At 42.8% G+C, this 13,057-nt stretch overlaps 1 protein-coding gene across 1 annotated transcript; it reads right to left on the bottom strand.

Annotated features, from left to right (window-relative positions):
- Positions 1-631: 631 nt before the first annotated feature.
- LOC129839599 (keratin, type I cytoskeletal 13-like) lies at positions 632-4,273 on the bottom strand. Its single transcript, XM_055907138.1, has 5 exons — positions 4,010-4,273; positions 3,439-3,470; positions 1,756-1,797; positions 917-1,069; positions 632-635 (listed from the first exon to the last, which is right to left on the bottom strand). Exons 1-5 carry the CDS (start codon positions 4,244-4,246, stop codon positions 632-634), a joined length of 468 nt encoding a protein of 155 aa, XP_055763113.1. The 5' UTR covers positions 4,247-4,273.
- Between the last annotated feature and the right edge of the window lie 8,784 nt (positions 4,274-13,057).

Raw genomic sequence — 13,057 nt, 5'->3', positions numbered from 1 at the left:
AGGACACCTACACCACCCGATGTCACAGGAAGACCAAAAAGATCATCAAGGACAACAACCACCCGAACCACTGCCTGTTTGCCTCTATCATCCAGAAGGCGAGGTCAGTACAGGTGCATCAAAACGGGGTCCGAGAGACTGAAAAACAGCTTCTATCTCAAGGCCATCAGACTGTTAAACAGCTATCACTAACATTGAGTGGCTGCTGCCAACATACTGGCTCATCTCTAGCCACTTTAATAATAACAAATTTGATGTAATAAAGGCATCACTAGCCACTTAAACAATGCTACTTTATATAATGTTTACATACCCTACATTACCACATTACCCTACATTACTTATCTCATATGTATATACTGTACTCTATACTATCTACTGCATCCTTTTCCGTTCGGCCATCGCTCATCCATATATTTTTATGTACATATTCTTATTCATTCCTTTACACTTGTGTGTAAAAAAAGGTAGTTGTTGTGAAATTGTTAGATTGCTTGTTAGATATTACTGCATGGTCGTAACTAGAAACACAAGCATTTCGCTACACTCGCATTAACATCTGCTAACCATGTGAATGTGACAAATAAAATAAAATTTTATTTTATTTGAATATGTTCTCTTCTCAGTCAAATCACCTGGTAGAATAAGAGTTCAATAAACCAATGGTGTACACCCACCTCTCAGTTTAGATTGCAGGATGGTATGGGTGGCAGGTAGCGTAGTGGTTAGAGAGGCGAGCCAGCAAACGGGTTGCACGTTTGAATCCCGGGTCCGACGAGAAGTGAACTGGCAACCGGAGGGTTACTGCTATCAAATCTTAGATGCCACCTGACAGATGTGCCCAATGTAAACTGCCTGTTACTCAGGCCCAGCAGCCAGGATATGCATATAATTGGTAGCATTGGGTAGAAAAAACTCATGGTTTTTCTTGAGATAGATGAGCTCCTTCTTCAACCCCTCAATCTGCATCTCCAGGTCAGATCTGGCCATGGTCATCTCGTCCAGCATCCTTTTCAGCCCGGGGATGTCCGCCTCCACCGACTGACGCATGGCCAGCTCGTTCTCATACCTGAGAGATAGAGATTGCTTCGGTCAAAGAACTGCCTGGATGTCTTCCTCTGTGAGAATAGCAGGGGGTTTATAGATAATATTATAAACTGGGTGGTTTGAGCCCTGAATGGTGATTGGCTGACAGCCATGGTATATCAGACCGTATACAACGGGTATTTATTTATTTATGTTATTTAACCTTTATTTAACTAGGCAAGTCAGTTAAGAACACATTTTTATTTACAGTGACGGCCTACAAAGCAATGACAAACGCATTTCTTTTTACTGCTCTAATTACGTTGGCAACCAATTTATTAAAGAAATAACGGCAATAAACAACAGCCAAGGACTGTATCCAGCCCACTTTCATCATTATCTGGATTCAGGAACTCTGCGGAGCGTTGTGACTAAGAACAGCCCTTAGCCGTGATATATTGGCCATATTCCACCCCCCCTCTGGTCTTATTTCTTAAGTATTCCATACATTTTTGGGAAAACAGAAAGTAACACCAGGCTTCTGATATGTCTGTTGGGAGGGTGTGATTATAGTGGGAGGGTAATTTCATTTGATTTCCTTTTTTACAGACACAAAATTCAATTTAAAAAAGGAGTATGAGAATGTTTATAGATTTATGCTTATTCCATTTGGTTTATGGAATGCACCAGCAGTGTTCTGTATATGTGGATGGTGTTGGATATACTTACTTGGTTCTGAAGACATCTGCAGCGAGCGTTGCATTGTCACTGCTGAGACACAGTTGAAGTCGGAAGTTTACATACACCTTAGCCAAATACATTTTAACTCAGTTTGTCACAATTCCTGACATTTAATCCTAGTAAAAATTCCCTGTCTTAGGTCAGTTAGGATCACCACTTTATTTTAAGAATGTGAAATGTCAGAAAAATAGTTGAGAGAACAATTGATTTCAGCTTTTATTTCTTTCACCACATTCCCAATGGGTCTGAAGTTTACATACACTCAATTAGTATTTGGTAGCATTGCCTTTAAGTTGTTTACCTTGGGTCAAACGTTTCGTGTAGCCTTCCACAAGCTTCCCACAATAAGTTGGGTGAATTTTGGCTCATTCCTCCTGACAGAGCTGGTGTAACTGAGTCAGGTTTGTAGGCCTCCTTGCTCGCACATGCTTTTTCATTTCTGCCCACACATTTTCTATAGGATTGAGGTCAGGGCTTTGTGATGGCCACTCCAATACCTTGACTTTGTTGTCCTTAAGCCATTTTGCCACAACTTTGGAAGTATGCTTGGGGTCATTGTCCATTTGGAAGACCCATTTGCGACAAAGCTTTAACTTCCTGACTGATGTCTTGAGATGTTGCTTCAATATATCCACATAAATGTCCTTCCTCATGATGCCATCTATTTTGTGAAGTGCACCAGTCCCTCCTGCAGCAAAGCACCCACACAAGATGATGCTGCCACACCCGTGCTTCACGGTTGGGATGGTGTTCTCCGGCTTGCAAGCCTCCCCTTTTCCCTCCAAACGTAACGATAGTCATCATGGCCTAACAGTTCTATTTTTCTTTCATCAGATCAGAGGACATTTCTCCAAAAAGTACGATCTTTGTCCCCATGTGCAGTTGCAAACCGTAGTCTGGCTTTTTTATGGCGGTTTTGGAGCAGTGGCTTCTTTCTTGCTGAGCGGCCTTTCAGGTTATGTCGATATAGGACTCGTTTTACTGTGGTTATAGATACTTTTGTACCTGTTTCCTCCAGCATCTTCACAAGGTCCTTTTCTGTTGTTCTGGGATTCATTTGCACATTTCACACCAAAGTACGTTCATCTCTAGGAGACAGAACGAGTCTCCTTCCTGAGAGGTATGACGGCTGCATGGTCCCATGGTGTTTATACTTTCTTACTCTTGTTTGTACAGATGAACGTGGTACCTTCGGGCATTTGGAAATTGCTCCCAAGGATGAACCAGACTTGTGGAGGTCTAGAATTGTTTTTCTGAGGTCTTGGCTGATATCTTTTGATTTTCCCATGATGTCAAGCAAAGAGACACTGAGTTTGATGGTAGGCCTTGAAATACATCCACAGGTACACCTCCAATTGACTCAAATTATGTCAATTAGCCTATCAGAAGCTTCTAAAGCCATGACATAATTTTCTGGAATTTTCCAAGCTGTTTAGTCAACTTAGTGTATGTAAACGTCTGACCCTCTGGAATTGTGATGCAGTGAATTATAAGTGAAATAATCTGTCTGTAAACAATCGTTGGAAACATTACTTGTGTCATGCCCAAAGTAGATGTCCTAACTGACTTGCCAAAACTATAGTTTGTTAACAAGAAATTTGTGGAGTGGTTGAAAAACGAGTATTAATGACTCCAACCTAAGTGTATTTAAACTTCCAACTTCAACTGTAGATACCTCCGTTTACACGAGTGGCATCCTGGCTCTGAGAGGTAGAGGATGGAAAACATTTCAGGATGGGGCATGCATGGAATTTAACACTAATGCAGTACACACAATTGTGATACCACACTGTAATCATTGAGATCTGAGTTTCAGTTGCTCTGTAAATTATAGCTCATTGAAGCATTACAGGGAACCTGTTTTCTTTGTGAACATTGTAAAGCATGACACAAAGAAACAAATTGCACCTTTCGCAATCGCCTAGGGGCTCTTAACAGACATGAAGGATTGGTTTCAATGATCTGCTATATTTTTAATGCTTCAGCTGAAAATATGCATACTGTCTTTGCATCTATCGTTGGTGCAATATCTTGGAAATGTTTATAATTTTGCATTGTCCAATATTCATATTCATGTCACTATTAGTAACTTGTTGGAAAAACAATCTGATAACATGTGTACACCATGCACATGTACTTTCTAACAAACCATGACATTGTCACAATGCAGATATTACCATGTTTTGACATGCTGTGACGTCATCATTGAGTGCTCTTGCCATCTAGGACACATGTCTCGTACCTTGTCCTGCAGGTCGGCGATAGTAGCGTAGAAGGCAGAGTAGTCGCGAGCGCTGGGAGACGTCTTGCTCTCCAGGAACTGACTGATCTTCAGCTCCAGCTCGGCGTTGGCCACCTCCAGAGAGCGCACCTTCTCCAAGTAGTTGGACAGGCGGTCGTTCAGGTTCTGCATTGTGGCCTTCTCGTTAGCCGACACATGGAGGTCGGCTCCACCGCCGCCACCACCACCCCCTCCCATTCCGAAACCATAACCGCCACCACCACCTCCTCCGCCACTGGAACCGAACGAGAAGCTAGTGATGCCCAGATCCTACTGCACCTCCATACACACTGCCTGCCCTCATGGCAGTGATATCTCACAAGAAAATCTCCTCAAATCAAATCAAATTGTATTTGTCACATGCGCCGAATACAACAGGTGTAGTAGACCTTACCGTGAAATTCTTACTTACAAGCCCTTAACCAATAATGCAGTTCAAGAAATAGAGTTAAGAAAAGATATAATGTGCTAAATAAACTAAAGTGAAAAACAAAAAGTTATAATCTAGGTCCTGGATGTCAGGAAGCGTGGCCACAGTGATGTACTGGGTTGTACGCACTACACTCTGTAGCACCTTACCGTCAGATCCCGATGAGTTGCAATACCAGGCGGTGATGCAACCGGTCATCACAGCTTGTCCATTTCCTTAAGTTGTCCTTAACAGTCCATTGTTTCTTCATAGTGTTTGTGATTTTATTCATAGACGCAGGTACCATTATATTAGGTTTCACTCAACTTTATGCATTTTCTATCCACTGTAGGAGTCTGCAGGTCTGACAAAAGTCATTTTTCCTTGGCAAGGAACTTGGCATCTGCATATTTCCATATCACCACTGCATTTCTTGCAGATTTTTAAAATCATGCTCCAGATGTTGCCATTTGAGTCCCATATTTTGTATGTGGAAAAGTTGATTTGCGTTTGGTTAAAGCCAAAGAACATTGCAGCATCTTGTGGTAATGATTTGCAGAAGAATTATTGTGACATTGGTGTGACAGAGATGTTGCACTATATATAGCTATTGCCTTTAAGTCGACATGGTCTAACTAGAATTTGCAACAAAAAGTAACATTTAACCTTTGTAGGTAAACTGTCACCATAGCTGACATATTATTAACATGTAAGTTGCAGTGACATCACACTGGGCACACCGCATCATTTCAACATGGACAATTGGGGGATATTTGGTTGAGATGTTGGTCAATGAGAATTTAACCTACATTCACCCATTCAAAAAGATAAACAAAAGTTTGTTGAATTCCCAATGTGTTATCACTATTCTTTCAACTATCCAAAAACAATGGAAAAACATTGTCTGATTTTTGTTTAATTGTCACCTAAATGTGTTATATCTGCACTTTCAACCATTTAGCACAAAGTTCAAATGGAAAACAATGACAGAAATGTTGTATATTTGTACAACTCAATGTGTTTCGTCTAATAGCACAACCAAATGAGGTGAATTGCAATTGAGAATGCATTAAAAGTGCAAACCAAAAAAATCTAAGTTCCTGCAATTGTACTTAGTTTAGCATGACATCTATTTTTGGGTATGATAATAATTCTGAAAAAAATCTTTAAAAAATCCCACTCTTATCCATTCCCCACTTCCGTTCGTACCCACGTTACTCTCGGTCCGATTCTTTTGTCTGTACATATCCATGATGTCGCTCTTGCTGCTGGTGATTCTCTGATCCACCTCTACGCAGACGACACCATTCTGTATACATCTGGCCCTTCTTTGGACACTGTGCTAACATACCTCCAAACGAGCTTCAACGCCATACAACACTCCTTCCGTGGCCTCCAACTGCTTTTAAATGCTAGTAAAACCAAGTGGATGCTCTTCAACCATTGCTGCCCGCACCCTCCTGCCCCACTAGCATCACTACTCTGGACGGTTCTGACCTAGAATATGTGGACAACTACAAATACCAGGTGTCTGGTTAGACTGTAAACTCTCCTTCCAGACTCACATTAAGCATCTCCAATCCAAAATTAAATCTAGAACCGGCTTCCTATTTCGCAACAAAGCCTCATTCACTCATGCTGCCAAACATACCCTCGTAAAACTGACTATCCTACCGATCCTTGACTTTGGCGATGTCATTTACAAAACAGCCTCAAACACTCTACTCAGCAAACTGAATGTAGTCTATCACAGTGCCATCCGTTTTGTCACCAAAGCCCCATATACTACCCACCACTGCAACCTGTATGCGCTAGCCCTCACTACATATTCGTAGCAAAACCCACTGGCTCCAGGTCATCTATAAGTCCTTGCTAGGTAAAGCCCCACGTTATCTCAACTCACTGGTTACCTCACTGGTTACCCGTAGCACGCGCTCCAGCAGGTATATTTCACTTGTCATCCCCAAAGCCAACACTTACTTTGGCCGCCTTTCCTTCCAGTTCTCTGCTGCCAAGGACTGGAACAAATTGCAAAAATCACTGAAGCTGGAGTCTTATATCTCCCTCACTAACTTTAAGCATCAGCTGTCAGAGCAGCTTACCGATCACTGTACCTGTACACAGCCAAACTGTAAATAGCACACCCAACTACCTCATCCCCATATTGTTACTTATCCTCTTGCTCTTTTGCACCCCAGTATCTCTACTTGCACATCATCATCTGCACATCTATCACGCCAGTGTTAATGCCAAATTGTAATTATTTCGCCTCTATGGCCTATTTATTGCCTTACCGCCCTACTCGTTAACATTTGCACACACTGTACATAGACTTTTATATTGTGTTATTGACTGTACGTTTCTTTATGTGTAACTGTGTTGTTGTTTTTGTCGCACTGCTTTGCTTTATCTTGGCCAGGTCACAGTTGTAAATGACAACTTGTTCTCAACTGGCCTACTTGGTTAAATAACTATTTTTTTAACTCTCAAACACAGAGGTGTAAAATTGGAGTGGTTTTTGCCTCTTTGAAGTTGAAGTTCGCATTAGTCAAACATTTCTATCACTGAAACATCTCCAAAACTCTCCTGGTTTGTGTCATGCATACATGTAACTCTCAACTATATAGAATAATAGGTGCTATGACATGGCAGTGTGCAATGTACTCTCATGATAAGACCTGTACTCTGCAGGCTTTTACAAACTCTCATAAACCGACATCTGGGTGCTGGCTGGGGATCTGGGATTGTGGGAGGTGGGAGGGGAAGAGGAAGAGGTTCATGTTGTCCAAAATAACCCTTTTCTTTATACACTTCCTTGTCTTCACCATTAGCCTTTGCAACCTCAAAAATAAAATGTTCTGTCTGTATGTTGTTTTTAATGACTGTTATTGATAACTAACATGATCACAGAAACCTGTATCTGGGTTGGTTCTTTCCATTAACACGTCTCCTCCAGTAAGAGCGATAAAGTCCTTGACCACTGTTACTCTATTGACAAGCAAGTGTGGCCAATGTGAAATGGCTAGCTAGTTAGCGGTGGTGCGCGCTAGCATTGTTTCAATCGGTGACGTCACTCGCTCTGAGACCTAGAAGTAGTTGTTCCCCTTGCTGTGCAAGGGCCGCGGCTTTTGTGGCGAGATGGGTAACAATGCTTTGTGAGTGACTGTGGTTAATGTGTGCAGAGGCAAGGGCTATAGTCCATTACGGATTACTAAGGAAGGCCCAGCCATGATCTTCCCAATGATGCCTCTCTACCAGAAGACCTCAATGCATTCAATGCATGCTTCGACAAAAACAACACCGAGCCGTGCATGAGGGCACCCGCCAATTCAGAGGACTGGATGATCTCGTTAATCAAGTAAACACTGTATTCCAGGGCACGTTCTCAGAGCTTGGGCAGAACAGTCATTTACAACCTCTCCTTGTCTCAGTCCCTAATCCCCACTTGTCTCAAGCTGACCACCATCATTCCTGTGCCCAAGAACTCTAAGACTACCTGCCACAATAACTACCACCTTGTAGCACTCACATCTGTAATCATGAAGTGTTTTGAAAGGCTGGTTATGGCACACATCAACACCATCATTCCAGACACCCTAGACCCACTCCAATTTGCATACCGCCCCAACAGATCCATAGACGACACAATCTCAATTGCACTTCACACTGCTCTCACCCACCAAGATAAGAGGAATACCTATGTGAGAATGCTTTTCATTGACTACAGCTCAACGTTCAACAATATTGTCCCCTCCAAGCTCGTCACTAAGCTTGGGAACCTGGGACTGAAAACCTCCCTCTGCATCTGCATCCTGGATTTCCTGAAGGGCCAACCCAAGGTGGTGAGGGTAGGCAACATAACCTCCCCCACGCTGACCCTCAACATGGGGACCCCAAAATGTAATCATCCCCAGCTTTCCAATCAACTCTTTCATCCCCTCACCTCTCCCCTACAACTATTCCCAGGTTGTTGCTATAAATAACAATGTGTTCTCTTCTCAGTCAATTTACCTGGTAGAATAAGGGTTAAAAAGAACAATGGTGTACACCCACTTCCAAGTTTGGATTGCAGGTTGTGCCTACTGTACAATCACCCATAAAGGGTGGCAGGTGAGCCAGCAACTGGGTTGCAAGATTGAATCCCAGGGCAGACTGAAAAAATCAGTCAGGAAGTGAGCTGGCAACCGGAGGGTTACTGGTATCAAATCTTATATGCCATTGCCTGCTGTTGTGCCCTTGAGCAAGGCACTTAATCCACCACAACAAAAGCTCCCCAGGCTTCCTGTGTGGCAGCACCCCACACCTCTCCAAAAAGTCTGTATGGGTGTGTAGATTGGGTAAAAAGCGGAAGTCCAATTTCGGTTTGGACTTTGTGTGCAATTGACCAATAAAGTTATCTAATCTTAATCTTAAAAACAATATAAACTCTAACTGAAAGCAGAATACCTTTATTATTATTCCTCTTACTAGAATGTACTTTACACTGACATTCAGCTAGTGGCATGAACTGTTCGGTTTTAGCTTGATTTTAGTATGATTCTTTAATTAAATCGAGCATGCAATAGCTCTGTGTGTAAACTAAGGTATACCGTTTCCTTTTAGCCTCAAACTTTTATAATTCATAACTTCTTATCTGGTTGTTTGTAGCTGTCACACGGAGCAGAGCACAGCAGTGCAACATAGAGCCGCTGTCAATCACCAGATTCACCCGAAACTCAACCCCTGTCCATTGGCATTCCGTAACTGGTTCTTCCAGACACACAATGTAGAAACAAACAGAACCCCTTTGCCTGAACAAATATGTCATGAAGTGAAGAAGACATTCTATAGCAATATTCTCTAGACCACAATCTAGTGATATTATGGCTTTTACAAGCAATGCTCAATCAGAAAGGTGCAGTCAGTCTGTTAGTCCGCATTGACATGTTCACACAAACAAGGAGCCAGGGCAAAGCAATCAGTTAAGATAACAGCAATTCATCGGAATGCATAAATCACTATATTGGTTGAAGGCGGAAGGCACATTTCAGTTGAATGCATTCAGTTGTGCAACTGACTATGTATCCTCCTTTCCCTTTCTTTAATATGTGGTCTGCATCTTGATTTATGGCTGTGCACCCCTGTGAGTAGAGCCCTCTACTTTACAAGCCTTGTATGAGCTTCTGAAGTTTCCCACAGTCATATCTGTCAACACTAACTCCAATAACTACTGATGTAGTGTAACAGTGGAGGATCCTCAGAGGAGGTAGGGGAGGACCATCCAACTCAGTGTATTTCAACAACAAAAATTATGAAACATTAAAAAGTTATCAATTTCAGATAAAACTGTACTAAATATAGTCACGTCACCAAATACGGTACCCGATTAAAACAAACTGATTTTGCAATGAAGGTCTACAGTACAGTAGTCTCACCAGCACGCTCTAGAGTAGGACCATGGTGTAGACCAGGCCTGGGCAAAGGCCGGCCCGGGGGGAGTATGTGGCCCGGGACCTGATCCAATACGGCCCACGGAATCATGCTCAGATCACATAAAGAATTTGCGATAGTAACGTTTTTTAATCGTATTTGTTATTCAAATTAAAAGCCCAATGAATACTCGCCTTTGTGTAATGATTTAACTCCCACCGCTTATGGGACATTTATTTTGAAGGCACATATAAAAGCAACTGCACGAGGACAGACTACATCTGACAGGCTGACACACACGTCACAGTTATAAATAGTACTAAATAGTACGCCGACAGAGATGGTCGCCTCGCTTCGAGTTCTTAGGAAACTATGCAGTATTTTGTTTTTTTATGTATTATTTCTTACATTGTTACCCCAGGAAATCGTAAGTCTTATTACATACAGCTGGGAAGAACTATTGGATATAAGAGCAACGTCAACTTACCAACATTACGACCAGGAATACGACTTTCCCGAAGCGGATCCTCTGTTCGGTCCACCACCCAGGACAATGGAGCTAATTCCAGTAGGCGATCCAAAACATCGACTTCGCAGAAGGGGCAGACAAAGCGGCCACCTGGCCAGGCTCCGTAGACGTGCACATCGCACACCGCTCCAGAGTATACTACTAGCCAATGTCCAGTCTCTTGACAACAAGGCTTCTCCATGCATAACGCCGACAGAGATAAACACCTCTCTGGGTAAAGGAAGGGCAGGGGTGTATGCTTTATGATTAACGACTCATGGTGTAAGCATAGCAACATACAGGAACTCAAGTCCTTCAGCTCACCCGATCTAGAATTCCTTACTATCAGGTGCTGGCCATTTTACCTACCAAGAGAATTCTCATCAGTTAAATCACTGCTGTGTACGTTCCCCCTCAAGCAGACACCAAGACGGCCATCAAGGAACTTCACTGGACTATATGCAAACTGGAAACCATACATCCCGAGGTTGCATTTATTGTAGCTGGGGATTTTAACAAAGCAAATTTGAGAACAAGTCTACCAAACATTTTCCAGCATATTGATTGCGCTACGCGAATGAGCAATACCCTCGACCATTGCTACTCTAATTTACGTGATGCATACAAAGCCCTCCCCCTCTATCCCTTCGGCAAATCTGACCACGACACCATCTTGCTCCTTCTGCCTTATAGGCAGAAACTCAAACAGGATGTACCAGTGACGAGAACCATTCAATGCTGGTCAGACCAATCGGAAGCCACGCTTCAAGATTGTTTTGATCACGCGGACTGGAATATGTTCTGGTCAGCCTCAGAGAACAACATCGACCTATACGCTGACTCAGTGAGGGCGTTGGAGATGTGGTACCCACTGGGACTATCAAAACCCACCCTAACCAGAAATCGTGGATGGATGGTGGAATTTGCGCAAAACTGAAAGCGCAATCCACCGCATTTAACCATGGAAAGAGGTCTGGGAATATGTCTGAATATAAACAGTGTAGCTATTCCCTCTGCAAGGCAATCAAACAAGCGAAATGCCAGTACAGGGACAAGGTGGAGTCGCAATTAAACGTCTCAGACACGAGACGTGTGTGGCAGGGTCTACAGGAAATCACGGACTACAAAAATAAATCCAGCTACACCACGGACACCGACGTTATGCTTCCAAACAAACTAAACACCTTCTTTGCCCACTTTGAGGATAATACAGTGCCACCGTTGCGGCCCGATAACAAGGACTGCGCCCCCCCCCCCCTCCTTCTCCGTGGCTGACGTGAGTAAAACATTTAATTGTGTTAACCCTCGCAAGGCTGCTGGCCCAGACGGCATCCCTAGCCGTGTCCTCAAAGCATGCACAGACTGGCTGGTGTGTTTATGGACATATTCAATCACTCCCTATCTCAGTCTGTTGTCCCCACATGCTTCAAGATGGCTACCATTGATCCTGTACCCAAGATGGCAAAGATAACTAAACTAAATGAATACCACCCCTTAGCACTCACTTCTGTCATCATGAAGTGCTTTGAGAGACTAGCCAAGGATCATATCACCTCCACCTTCAGTTTGCATACCGCCCCAACAGGTCCACATACGATGCAATTGCCATCACACTGCACACTTCCCTGTCCCATCTGGACAAAAGGAATAGAAAAAAAATCCACCACCCGAGCCATGAAGTGTTCACACCATTACCATCCAGAAGGCAAGGTCAGTACAGGTGCATCAAAGCTGGGATCGAAAGACTGACAAACATCTTCTATCTCAAGGCCATCAGACTGCTAAACAGCAATCACTAACTCAGAGAGGCTGCTGCCTACATTGAGACCAAATCACTGGCCACTTTAATAAATGGATCACAAGTCACTTTATACAATGCACTCTAATAATGCCACTTTATTCATGTTTACATATCTTACATTACTCACATCACACGTATACTGTATTTTATACCATCTATTGCACCTTGCCTAGGCCGCTCAGGCATGGCTCATCCATATACCTACATTTACATATTCTCATTCACCCCTTTAGATTTGTGTGTATTAGGTAGTTGTTGGGGAATTGTCAGATTACTTGTTAGATATTACTGCACTGTCGGAACTAGAAGCACAAGCATTTCACTACACTCGCATTAACATCTGCTAACCATGTGTATGTGACAAATAAAATGTGATTTGATTTGATTTAGTAGCTAGCTAGAAATTGCACAAAAATTCGTTTTTCAAAGAAAATGAAAGTAGACAATGAATGTAGGGTGTTCTAGCAAGAGTGAACATCAAAATATTTCTTTATTGACGTATCAGGGAAAGCTGTGTGCATAGTGTGTCTTGAAAGACTACAACTTGTCCCGACGTTTTCCGACGAAGCATGCAGAAAAACAGGAATATGTCTTCGGAGAGGACAATGGATTAACATTTGAAAGACAAGGTTAACGATTTCTTTCACCTATTTCTCCTTGACCCTGGATGAGAGCAGTGCTGCATGTGACATGGTGCAGTTGTTGATATTCTTACGAGGCATAACCCCAGACTTTGAAAGTACAGAGGGCCTTGCTTCAGTGCAGTCAATGAAGAGCACAACCACAGGGAAATACTTATTGGAGGAGGTTAATAAGTGTGTGTGTAACGGTTCTCCTCTTCCTCTTCATCCGAAGAGGAGGAGCATGGATTGAACCAAGACG

Source organism: Salvelinus fontinalis, chromosome 40 (assembly GCF_029448725.1).
Source record: "Salvelinus fontinalis isolate EN_2023a chromosome 40, ASM2944872v1, whole genome shotgun sequence".
NCBI classification, from domain to species: Eukaryota; Metazoa; Chordata; class Actinopteri; order Salmoniformes; family Salmonidae; genus Salvelinus; species Salvelinus fontinalis.
The sequence above is the reverse complement of the archived record's forward strand: the minus strand, read 5'-3'. Positions and strand labels throughout refer to the sequence as shown.